General features: G+C 37.4%; 1 protein-coding gene across 1 annotated transcript in view; it reads right to left on the bottom strand.

Annotated features, from left to right (window-relative positions):
* Nucleotides 1–14062, bottom strand: part of thsd7aa (thrombospondin, type I, domain containing 7Aa) — a 215681-nt gene that overhangs the window by 96908 nt on the left and 104711 nt on the right. The window contains 1 exon segment of the mRNA NM_001122760.1: nt 6865–7020. Coding sequence (NP_001116232.1) covers nt 6865–7020 — 156 coding nt within the window.

Raw genomic sequence — 14062 nt, 5'->3', positions numbered from 1 at the left:
CAATATATCACATGACTATATACAATATATCACATGACTATATACAATATATCACATGACTATACACAATATATCACATGACTATATTTAGTATGAAATGAAGGGAAATAATTTCTATAAAAATGTAAATGAAAAATATGACACAAAAAAGTAAAACAAATAAATAAACGGAATATTCCTTATATTATATTCAATTAGTTTATTTACACTGCAATTGTTTTTTTTAATAGTTTTTTTAAATAGGATTTTTAAAAATAATTTCGCTAGTGTAATTATGTTTTGCTGTTTAGTGTGAGCTAAAGTGTCCAAAGGCAATTTTCTAATTTTCTACCCCCTGTGGGATACACAATAAAGTTTATTGATTTGAATTTAATTGAATTAGCTCATTCTAATTAAAAAAAGAGCATGCTATTGACGTCCATACTATTTTATCCCCCAGGTGGCTACCGGCTTTCAACAAAAAAATAGAAACAGAAAAAAAAAATAGAACCAAGTTTGAAGGTGTGTACATTTTCATTTTTTGCCTGAACTATTCCTTTAGCAATCCCAGAGTGTCACTGCGCGATCTCCGCAATACTACATTAAACATATCAGTCCATTAAGTGTGCGAGATGACAGAAATTACTGGAGCAGCTCATCATAATGAATATTATTATTCTTCCCTCATTATGCTTCCATCTCACCAAAGCGACTAATGCATTCAGAAATCCATTAATACAGCAAGGCTTTGACGCCAGGGATTTTCCAATTCAAGGGCAGAAAAGGGCTTTAAAAAAAGTGAGGACCAGACTCGTGACCAGCACAAGGTCACCTACATGCACCCGGCCATCCCTGTCTCTGGCCTTTGGTTTAATCCACATTGCTGTCTGGGGCCGATAAGGTAATATGGGGAGAGGGGGGCCTTTAGGAGTTAGCTGGAGATGCCAGCGTTGTCCCTTTCTCTGATTACTTCTGTCCTGCGCTGTCCTCCTGGCTTTATTTAATCAGAAGGTCAGCGCCGAACTCATTGTAGGGTGTGTGAGGGGATTGTATCGCAGCTCGTCAGTCTGCCTGGAGGGCTCTGGTGGCGTTTGCTGCCTCTGTCTCTTTATCAGACAAAAGCAGGATACTGGGTTTCATATATGAGTCCCTGCTAATCAAAGATACAGACAAAAGGCATAGCCGTGCAAAAAAATCTCATGGGTCATCGCGTCTAGAAGATGCACGCTGACACGTTATTGGAGCTTAATGTTGAGATGTCATGGGTAATTTGTACTTTATCTCCCAGCAGGCACTGTTGTCACTTGTTCAGGATATGATAGAGATATTAATATGAATCAAGTCTGATTGTCATGGTATAAATGTATGATCACACGAGGGTTATTAGCATTGGTATGAGCAATTGAGTTAAAAAAAAGGCTAAAAAGAAGGACAGAAGATTTGCTGGAATATTTGATGTTAATAAACAAAAATAATCAGTTAATCTAAAGTTAATCTACCTATTGTTTTGGCAATTATAACATTTTTTTTTTTAAATTTAGATTATACTGTAAAAAATGCAGGGTTCCACACAATTCATTCATGTTGTCCCAACACAAACCAATCAAGTCGACTCTAAGTGTTGACAAACTGAAGTGGATTGAACATCAAACAATTATGTTGTACCCAATCTCAAAGAATCTCAAGAAAAAATCTCAAGAATTGTGTTGTCTTTAGCTCATTTATAAGAGGTAGTTTGAACAAGCAGCAACAATCTAAAAATCTATCTGACATCTAAAAAAATCTAAATCAAAAATAGAAACAGAAAAAGCAAAAGAAAGATAACACATTTGATTTCAAATGAGGCACTGCAACATTGTCAACATTTCAATAGTTATCTTGATTATTTCAAATGAAAATGTTGTTTAATATTATTCTCTAACATATTCAGTAGGTGTCCTAATTGTTTACAGTGATCTTTAATTATTTTGCTAAATTAATTCCAGTTTTGGCTTTGGTACTTACTAAGGTACAGTATATACACAGATATCTTAATGTGTAACATCCTAAAAAAAATAGAAAGTATTAATATAGAAGAGAGATCTAGTAATTTATATATATTTATACATGTATATACACACACACACACACACACACACACACACACACACACACACACACACACACACACACACACACACACACACACACACACACACACACACACACACACACACACACACACACCGGCCACTTTATTAGGTACACCAGTTCAACTGCTCATTACCAGAAATTTCTGATCAGTAAATCACATAGCAGCAACTCATTGCCTTTAGCCATGGAGACATGGTCAAGACGATCTGCTGCAGTTCAAACTCAGAATGGGAAGAAAGGAGATTTAAGTGACTTTGAATGTGGTTGTTGGTGCCAGACGGGTTGGTCTGAATATTTCAAAAACTGCTGATCTACTAGGTTTTTCCACAAACAACCATGTCTAGAGTTTACAGAGAATGGTCTGAAAAAGAGAAAATATCCAGTGAGCAGCAGTTCTGTGAGCAAAAATGCCTTGTTGATGGTGGAGGTCAGAGTAGAATGGCCAGACTGGTTCAGGCTAATAGAAAGGCAACAATACCTTAAAATAAACACCTTAAAATAAAATAAACACAGGTGTGTAGAAGAGCATCTCTGAACGTACAATGCATCGAACCTTAAGGTGTATGGGCTATAGCAGCAGCAAAAGACCACACCGGGTGCCACCCCTGTAAGCTAAGAACAGGAAACTGAGGCTACAATTCACACAGGCTCGCCAAAATTGGTCAATAGAAGATTGCAAAAAACGTCGCTTGGTTTGATGAGTCTGGATTTCTGCTGCGACATTCAGATGCGGTCAGAATTTGGCATCAAGAACATGAAAGCATGGATCCATCCTGCCTTGTATCAACGGTTCAGGCTGGTGGTGTTGGTGTAATGGTGTGGGGGATATTTTCTTGGCACACTTTGGGCACATTAGTACCAATTAAGCACCGTGTCAATGCCACAGCCACCCTGAGTTTTGTTGCTGGCCATGTCCATCCCCATGACCACAGTGTACCCATTTTCTGATGGCTACTTCCAGCAGGATAATGTGTCATGTCATAAAGCGTAAATCATTTCAGACTGGTTTCTTGAACAGGTTAATGAGTTCACTGTACTTAAATGGCTTCCACAGTCACCAGATCTCAATCCAATAGAGGACCGACAAATCTGCAGCAACTGCATGATACTACCAAGCCAATATGAACCCAAATCTCTGAGGAATATTTCCAGTACCTTGTTGAATCTCTGCCATAAAGGTTTAAGGCAGTTTTGAATGCAAAAGGGGGTCCAACCGGGTACTAGTAAGGTGTACCTAATATAGTGGCCGGTGAGTGGACAGCATTTTTTTTTAATTATCATGTTTTTTGTTTGTGTGTACTAAAAAGATAATTTATGGAAATGACTAAAACTGAAGGTCTTTTGTAATTTTCAGGAATCATGCAGTAGCTTGAGTAAGAGTATACATTTTTTTATAAGAATGGTTATCTGCTTTAGCAAATTAACTCTTCATCTAATATAATAGCAATATATTATGCATCAAGAACTTTCAGTGATTCATTTAAAAGTCAAACTTGATGTACAAACTAATTCGAACACAAAAGTTACAGCTTGCTTGAAGATTGCATGTTCACTTTTGCAAATCTTGCTTTGATTTTATATCTATGACAATACAGCGGACAATGCGTAGGATCACAGATACAGAATAAAACTTTTTGTCATATTGTTCTAATCTGTCCTCATGCAGGATATATGTTATACATAAAAACACTTCTTTTATTCTCCACATCTCCCTGAATAATGAGCCCACATACTGTATATATGCATGCACTAGTCTGCCATTACAGCTATATGGCATGAAGCACGAACTGTGGGCGTTTAAAAAGAGCAACACAGATTCCGAGAGAATTCATCATTAAGATGCATAGTGGAGAATTTCCACCCATCCCATCCTTTTGAGTCGCTTCATTAGGGAAGAGTCAATATGCATTAGTCATGGCACGGCTTGCTGTCCCAGCCATAATTAACGAGGAAAGCAGCCAGCATGCCAGCACCTCTGAAACACTTGTATCAACTGACAGCAGCATTCGGTAAACCTGTGAATCAGATTCAGCTCCGTTTAAAGACCATGTAAAGCTTGAACTGCAAAAACTCCTTATCAAGGGTTGCAATCTTATTTCTAGCCCCCCGAAACATCCAATTGATTCTTTTTTTAAGAACATAACACTAAGCAAGATTAGATTGTCTAAGATTATTATGACTGTTTAAAGATTATCCCTCATCTTTCTTTCTTAGTTAGTAAAGCTTAAACTTAGATATGTTACCTGGCAAATTACAATGAGACACATGTTTTAAGACCACCTTTGTGGTTTTTATGAGTTTATTTTATCTGTATTAACTTTTATTTTTAAGTTTTCCTATTAAAAAAGCTCAATAATCACACTTATTCTTACTTTAGCTTACTTTTAAGTTTGTCCATTAAAATATGTTCAGTCACACTTATACTTGTTCTTTAGTGACAAAATACATTTTGCTATGTTTTATTGCAATAAGCTATTTAGTATTTTGAGAGGCAACAAGTGCTATACTATACTGCCAAGGAACTATACTGCCAAGTAATTAATTAGAGTACAATTTTGTTTATTAATTTTCATTGATTTTCTTTTCAGCTTAGGTCCTTTATTAATCAGGGTTCACCACAGCGGAATGAACTGCCTATTAATTTTGTTGGATTATTTTATTATTAACAAGGATTATTAACAAGTGCTTATTAACAAGTGATTATTAACAAGTGCTATACTATACTGCCAAGGAACTATACTTTATTTTTACTGGATTATTTTATTATTAACGAGGATTATAAACAAGTGCTATACTATACTGCCAAGAAACTATACTGCTAAGTAATTAATTTGAGTACAATTTTGTTTATTATTTTTCATTGATTTTCTTTTCAGCTTAGGTCCTTTATTAATCTGGGTTCACCACAGCGGAATGAACTGCCTATTAATTTTGTTGGATTATTTTTGTTAAATTTAATACAACATTTTAGACAATATGCATGGATGTGTGATCTTGATTTAATTCATATGACAATCTTGGTTTAAGTTTAAATGTTTTGGCTCATTTTAAGAACAAATGGGCCACTCAGGACATTCACCGAGTTGTTGTAAAGCTACTCCATTGATATTTTGGCGGTGTGCTTTGGGTCATTGTCCTGCTTGAAGATGAACCGTCGCCCCAGACTGAGGTCAAGAGCACTCTGAAGAAGGTTTTCATTCAGGATGTCTCTGTACATTGCTGCATTCATCTTTCCCTCTATCCTGACTAGTCTTCCAGTTCCTGCTGCTGAAAAACATCCCTACAGCATGATGCTGCCACCACCAAGCTTCACTGTAGGGATGGTATTAGCCTGGTGATGAGCGGTGCCAAGTTTTCTCCAAATGTAATGCCTGGCATTCACTCCAAAGAGTTCAATTTTAGTCTCATCAGACCAGAGATTTTAGTTTTTTAGAGTCCTTTTAGAGTCCTTCAGTTGCCTTTTGGCAAATTCCTGTAACGTTTTCCTCTCACCACTGAAGAACCCTGGAGCTCAAACAGAATGTCCAGCTGACCAGCCTGTCCTGGTCCTGGTGGTTCCAAACATCTTCCACTTAAGGATGATGGAGGCCACTGTGCTCATTGGAGCTTTCAGAGAAGCAGACAGTTCTGTAACCTTCCCCAGTCTTGTGTCTCGAGACAATCCTGTCTCAGAGGTCTACAAGCAATTCCTTTGTCTTCATGCTTGGTTTGTGCTTTGACATGCACTGTCAACCCTGGGACCTTATATAGACAGGTGTATGCCTTTTCAAATCATGTCCAATCAACTGAGTTCACCACAGGTGAACTCCAATAAAGCTGCTGAAACATCTGAAGAATGATGAGAGGAAACAGAAGGTACCTGAGCTCAGTTTATAGCTTCACGGCAAAGGCTGTGAATGTTTCTGTACATGTGATTTTTCAGGTTTTTTATTTTGAATAATGAAAAGCAATTGAGAAGCTAGTTTTAGGATAGCTTTTTTTTTTTTTTTTTTTAGGATTAGACCAAACAGACCGCTTGAAATAGTTGTCAAAATACAAATTTTAGGAATTGTTTACTAAAGCTTATAGTAAGTATGTTTTCCAAGAAACCTTACCAAGTAAGACAAGCTTACAATATATAAGAAAAGCTCACAGTTCCAAAAAATATTTATAAGCTAGCTTTAAGATAACAATGCAGTTAAAATAAGTCTTGCAATAAGTGTTACAATACTTGTTTTAAGACTGTTTTATTCTTTACTAAAGTCTAAATAATCTTATTTCAAGAAATCTTACCAAGTTATCTTCCTGCACTGGGAGATTATTTGACATGTTTCTACTCTGCATCTTCTTAAATTTAATTTATTTCTCATATTAAGATGATTTTGTTTGAAGTGTGTGTTTGTTATTTTGAAGCTAAATTTAAACCATTATTCGTCTGTTTCTTGACAAGTTTTACAATCTGCAGGCTCCTTTTTGTTTGTTGTTCCCTCTACAACTCTCCTGATTCATAAACCTCTGAGAAAATGAATCTTCTGCCTCAGTAGGTGGTGATAAGTTTATGGCCCGGATGCTGATGGCGCAGATAGAGGTGAGAGGTGGGGTGATGTGAGTTATGTGTTGAAAGGCCTCCCGTACACAATTCATGAGATTTACAATGAAAGAGGACGTTTTATTGATCTGTTCTGTTTTAGCCAGATGGGAGAAACGGCTGCTCCCCAAACAAAACTGTAAGGGATGAAACGGCCCAATAGTTCAAGATAAGATTGCGCTCACCTTTCTTTGTGGATTGATCCTGGCAGTTTTCAAAGGTGCAGGGCCCCCATGCGCTCCAGGCGGACACCTCACACTCGACAGGACAGGGGATATGGCAGAGCTGGGTGGTGTTATGAGGAACACCCAAACACAGGTCACTGTTCACTGGACGCAAGGCTGTGGAGACACAGATAAAGGATTTTTTTAGGGTCTCTATAAATACAGTGGGGAAATAAGTATTGAACATATTTTTCACCATTTTTCTTAGAAAATATATTTCTAAAGGTGCTGTTGACTTGAAATTTTCCCCAGATTTTGGTAACAACAAAAAAATGCACATTTGCAAGGAAAACAAAGCTACATAGTTTACAAATTAAGCTATGTGCAATAAAATTAAATGACACAAGGAAAAAGTATTGAACACATGAAGAAAGGGAGGTGTAGAAAGGAATTGAAAGCCCAGACAGTAGTTCTTCAGCAACCCTCTGTTCTTCGTCATTGCAAATTAATATTAGCTGCTTCAGTCCAACATCTACATTAGCAGGAGGATGAAGATGAAACCAGGGTGGACATTTAAGCTAGATAATCATCCAAAACACAGCCAAGCAAACTCTCAAATGCTATCAAAGAAAGAAAATCAAGCTGTAGAATGGCTCAGCCAGTCACCTAACTTGAATCCAATTGAAAATACGAAATAAAGATCAGATTTGATAGAAGAGATCCACAGAACCATCAAGACTTTTGCACTCTGTTGAAGTCTGTGGAAAAACTCACACCTGAACAATGCGTGTGACTTTCTTCTACATATGAATATATATGTACATCTTTACATATAAAGATGTCACTACTTCAATTTGTTCCCTTTGCCGCCGTTCATACCGTGGTGGTAGTTGGTGTGCCAGCACCTTTTGACCACTGGGTGACGCTTTAACCACAGATTTTCAGCTTTGCCTTTTCACAATACTAGATAGACGGTTCTGTATGTGTACCTTATGTGATGTGATGTGTTCTACATATATCTTTAAGTTGGCATCACCAAAAAAGCCTTTAAAATATTGTTTGAAATACGTTTCAGTAGTTCACTACTTTCTCCTTGTGTCATTCCATGGTTATTACACAGAACATTTATCGGAAATTGTTTGGTCTTTTACTAAAATCTGGTTTGATTCCAAGTCAGCAGCTCCTTTAGAATTAATATTCCCAGGAAAAACACATGATGTGTTCAATACCGATTTCTCTCACTGCATACATGCACTTCATATGGGACAGGAATGTACTGTATGTTTTGTGCACATAAGAATGTAATTTAGATGTATCGTATATGAATACAAATTTTCATGTTAGGGTGTTTTGGAGTGATTTGAAGGAATTTACTTTGGGGCTGTTTACAGTTGTGTTTTCATTGCTTTTTTTCTATGATCAGATTGCTATAGTAATCATGATTAATGGGTGTAAATGCCCTCAAAACGCATTTAAGACGGATATAAATCAGATCGCTCAGACAACTTCAGGAGGTGATTTCCATATGAAACTGAACAGGTCTAAATGCATCTGACCACATATGAAAATTGCACTCCTCCCAAAAAATTGCGAAAAATAAATGTAAGAGCACATGTGTTAAGGGTTATATGACCGTCAGATATACAAGTACAAATGCATAGGCAACTGAAGGCCACAGGTGACAGCTTGAGAGAGTTTCATTAATAATTTTGCTTTGTTTTATTTTTGACCGGCAGAATGCAGTCTCAGTGAAATGACAGAAATAATAGAAAAATATAGTGAAGAGTTCATTAACAAATGCACGTTTGTTTTGTTTTTGGGGGAGAATATGTTATACAAAAATTAATTTAAACCCTTTACAGTTTTGAATGACGTCTTGCATGTATCTTTATGACAAGATATGGGTGTTTATAATGAAAGTAATCACGGAGTCTGCCTTGTGTGCTTGTTATGATTTTTTACAGGCTCGAAAATAATTTGAATGCCAACAAAGATGCATAGCTTATGTTTCTGTATATAGCAATATTAGTTGAATAATGTGGTGCATCTGATGATGTACTTAACATAACCAAGCCCAAACGGAATCTACAAACAGAGAAATCAGCAAATTTTTAGCCCATCATTGAGTCTATTTATTTACTTGTGTAAAAATGTGTGTCAATTTATGTTTATTTAGCTTTTTAATTAATATCAGTAATAATATTGACTATTGTGAGTGTTCATTTGATTTATTTACAATACAGTTTTTAAAGTAATATTTTCAGTCTTTTAGTAGAGTTATTATATATGAGAGACTTGGTTTGTTTAACAAATACGTGGATCTAGATGGATTTGCATTGCAAACATTAAATAAAAGTTAAAAATGTATTATTTTTTATTTCATATTTTAAGATTTTTATTTTATTTTTTTTACAAAATTCTCCACATACAAATGTAGACATAGACATAACCTAGTCAAATTTGCACACAGCGTGGGATTCGAAGATCAGATTCCGAAGACACATTGATGTTTTTAAATGTAAATGGATTCGTTTTTAGAAATCAGATAGCTATTCGATCAAATACTAATTAAATGACTTCTTCCAGGGTATATGCAGAAATCCTAAAGGTAATTTTCAAACCTTTTTAAGTATTTTTAAAGACCTTCTTAGAATATTTTAAGACCTCGTTGCTATTTCAAGTTCTTATCAGTATCAAACATTTAACTTAATAAGTAGTGGTTAATAAACATTTATAGTTAAATAAATCAATGGAGCACAACAACAAGAACTCAGCTCGGAAGAAACATAGCTTGAAAGAATAAATTATGCGGTTATTTTCAGTGACAGGCTTCAGCCACTGTTTAAACTCGTCTTTCTCCAACCAGGAGTACACAAACTCACATTCTCCCATTTTTCCGTCTGTTTCGCCCTATGGTTTCGCTACATGTAGAGAGCGTCACATCATCTTCCAGCGTTTGTTGCAACTTATGTGACATCACCTGGACGGACAAGCTTGACCGGGCGCGCACAGGCCTGAACCAATCACGTTGAATGAGCACACCGATGTGAATTTTAGAAGGAAAATAAATATATTTACGCTTTTCTGAAGTCAAACACTTAGGACAACGCATGAACCAAATTTAAGACCTAGAAAAAAACATGATTAGGACTTTTTAATACCTTTTAAGGGCCTTAATTTTTTTCAGAATTGATTTATCAACTTTAAATACTTTTTAAGACCCTGCAGACACCCTGTGTTTACAGAAAATGTAAAGTCAAATTACATGATGAACATTATTCTAATAAACAAGAGCTCATGAATGCATATGTTTTGCTTGACATCTCTCGAGACCCCCTTTGTCCTTGTTTTCTTTTGATCTGCAACTATCGCTCGGAGCCGTAGGTGACTTTCTTCAATGTCAATGCAGGAACAGATCTGCACTGATACTCTTTGATGGATCTTCTGTTCATTCACATGCAAATTGCTTCATGTCCAAAATGTGTTCACTCTGTGCTCTGAGCCATTTTCTAAATCATTCGGTTAGCATGTGTATGTTTCTCATTGTAGATTTTCAGTGGGATCTAAGTGATTGATTGCAGGGCCGGTTGTAGAGCCATTAATGATTTATATAAACTTGTTTAAAACAGAAATTTAAAAGGTTTTTGTGAAGTGCTCCACTAGGAACATCACCCTAACACTCAATTTAGCAAGCTAAATTTCACTCTGAAAGTGACGTGCCACAAAAATGAGCTGTCAAATTGACAAAATTGATCTGAAAAAAAATGTCAAATTGACTTGCAAATGCAACTTCTATTGTTCCCACAAACAGTCTCCATCTACATCATAGCTGTTATTATGCAATCCAGACTTATTTGAAAATGCAGGAGTTCTGCTTAATTGGAGCACTATTACTACACATACATTTCCTTTCAGTTTCAATACATTGTTTTCACCTAATGATTCTTTTACCATAGTGTATGCTTTGTATACATTTTATCATTTGCATAGCATAGGTTTGCTACAATTCGTACTGCATTCCTGATGTGGTAAACTTGCATGGTAGTTTACCTAGTACAATGTTGCTTTTGTACAATTCAATTCAATTCAATGTAATTCAATTCAATTCAATTCAATTCAATTCAATTCAATTCAATTTAATTCAATTCAATACAATTCAATTCAATTCAATTCAATTCCATTCAATTCAATTCAATTCAATTCAATTCAATTAGAATCATCTTTATTCCTATAGTGCTTTTACAATGTAGATTGTCAACAAAAAGCCATGTAAAATAAGATAACCCTGTTAATGTGGCCAGCCTAAGGCACACTTGTGTAATAATCATGCTGTCTAATCAGCATCTTCATATGCCACACCTCTAAGGTTTATGGATTATCTCGGCCAATGGGAAGGCTGGCTCACACTGTATGATTTTTAATAATCCTAAACGAGCTTGTCAAACTGCACGAACATGATCCCCACGTCACACTGAACATCAGTTATCATAATGTCAGACTGAATAAGAGTAAAAATCTGCAAGACACATAGCAAATATAAACAAACTGTACCTGTAATTTTGCTCACAGCAGGCCTCAATAATAGTCTGTTTTGACTATTTTGACAGTTGTTTGAAATTGTCACGCTGATTGTGTCATCAGATTAGGTGCTCTTATTGGTTCTTGGATTGTCACTGGTCATAACTGAGGTCACACTGCAAGGAAGTGTCTGAAATTTTCTGAACTTCTTCAGATGGAAAATTTTATTGCGACGGCCATTAAGTGGCTGTCAGTGATTATGTCAAACCCACAATCAAATGGTTGCCTAAAGTGTAAACCAGGGGTCACCAACCCTGTTCCTGGAGAGCTACCCTCCTGCAGATTTAAGTTGCAACCCTGACCAAACACACCTGTTTGTAATTATCAAGTGCTGCTTTAGGTACTATTAATTGGTTCAGGTGTGTTTGATCAGGGTTGGGACTGAATTCTGCAGGAAGGTAGCTCTGTATAAACATCCTCTGCTTGACTACATTGGAAGAGATTATTCCAGTTTCTTTGCATCCTAGCAATGATCTTAAATCCCCCATTTACAATACTGGAAACTTTAGCTCAAATTACAAAACTCAGGATAACATATTAATCAATATTAAGAATCAAACGACACATTTTTTGTCCACCATTTCATGTATATTCTTGTTCACTCCATTGACCTGCATTTATGAATCGACATGGACCATAGTTTCAGCTAAAATCCATTCATTCATTTTCTTTTCGGCTTAGTGCCTTTATTAATCTGGGGTCGCCATAGCGGATTGAATCGCCAACTTATCCAGCATATGTTTCACGCCTTTCCAGCTGCAACCCATCACTGGGAAACATCCATACACACTCATTCACACACATACACTGACAATATTGTTTAACCAATTCACCTATAGCGCATGTCTTTGGACTTGTGGGGGAAACCAGAGCACCCGGAGGAAACCCACGCGAACATGGGAAGAACATGCAAACCCCACACAGAAATGCCGCCTGACCCAGCCATGCGATCATACTCCCCACTGCGCCACTGTGACACCCAGTTTCAACTAAAAATCATCTTGAATGTCCTAGCCTGGGGTTAAGTAAATCAACAACAGATCTTCACTTTTAGGTGAACTATCCCTTCAACCACCACACACACTCTCAAACGAATCCACACACACACTCCGTCTACCTGTCTGACTTCCTCTCCCAGCGGCTCCCGTTTCTCTGCCCTGTTAACCCAGTCTGATTAATGACCCACTCCTTTCAGGTTGACCTTGTTCAGGTGGCACAACACTCGCTTGGAGGCCAGATGGTCTGCTGTTTGCCCACCCAGGGTTTCCCCGGCCTAATTACGGCCCCAGTATCCCGTCCCATCAGCCCCTCTGTCTGACAGCCGCCAACACATTCACCTGCTTGCATCACCATCATCATCAATAACCGGCTCCTGCCTGCGGGTCGGTGCTGCGCGGATGCTCTGTAACAAAGCCGTGGTGTTGAATATCTCATAAAGATCCACGACGGGGTGCGACATTGATTATATTCTGGCCGAGGCGAAACGAATGAACACTGTTGTTGTGTTCTGCTCTCTCTGTGACTGAGATGTGTTAATGGATAAAGATCGCGACAGCAGCTGCTTTCCCCTGTTGTCTAAATGTCTGAAACCACCCGCCGGGAGAGGAAATCAAGCACAGCTTCCCCAGGCCCAAACAGCAGAGCAGGAAGCGCTGGCAGAGAGGAAGACAACAAGCGGCTTTTGATATGTAAAAACGCATACTTTGTGTTCGCTGCCATTCTGGCATTCATTATTTGGGTTTAGGAATCCATAAGGCCAAAATGACTGCAAATGAATCTGGAATGGAAGCGCTACTTTCGTATTTATTGGAACAATCTATGTTCCTGATTCTTCACTTTTGGCAAAACAAAGCATAATAGGAAAACAGTAACAGTTTAAGAGAGGTTTATATACATTTTGAGGTATAAAGAACACGCATCTCCTGCTTCTACTTACATTTTCACTTAATTTGAATCAACACGAACACAAAAATGATCTGGAATATGAATTAACACAAACAATGTTCATGGTGGCTTAGTGGTTAGCACTCACAGCTAGAAGGTTGCTGGTTCGAGGTGCGGCTGGACCAGTTGTCATTTCAGTGTGGAGTTTGCATGTTCTCCCCGTAGGTTTTCTCCGGGTGCTCCGATTTCCCCACCAGTCCAAAGATATGCGTTAAAGGTGAATTGGATGAACTTAATTGGCCGTAGTATACAAGTGTGTGTGTGTGTGTGTGAATGTGAGAGTGTATGGGTGTTTCCCAGTACTGGGTTGCAACTGGAAGGGCATAGGCTGCATAAAACATTTGCTGGAATAGTGGGCGGTTCATTCCGCTGTGGTGACCCCTGATAAATAAGGAACGAAGCTGAGGAACTAAGGGATTAAGTTCATTTGCAACTGCATTTTTTAGTAACTTCAAAACATCTCAAATTTTTTTTTAAATATAGGAAGTAATAAGTGACCATTGTAATTATAATTGACATTGTTTTTATTTTACTTAGAACAGGGGTGTCAAAACTCGGATCCTGGAGGGCCGGTGTCCTGCACATTTTAGCTCCAACTTGCTTTAACACACCTGCAAGGATGTTTCTTGAAATCCTAGTCAGAGCTTGATTAGCTAGCCCAGGTGTGTCTTATTGTCTTACTTTGCAGGACACCAGC

Source organism: Danio rerio, chromosome 19 (assembly GCF_052040795.2).
Source record: "Danio rerio strain M-AB ecotype USA chromosome 19, GRCz13ab, whole genome shotgun sequence".
NCBI classification, from domain to species: Eukaryota; Metazoa; Chordata; class Actinopteri; order Cypriniformes; family Danionidae; genus Danio; species Danio rerio.
This window is presented reverse-complemented; position numbering and strand designations above follow the sequence as displayed.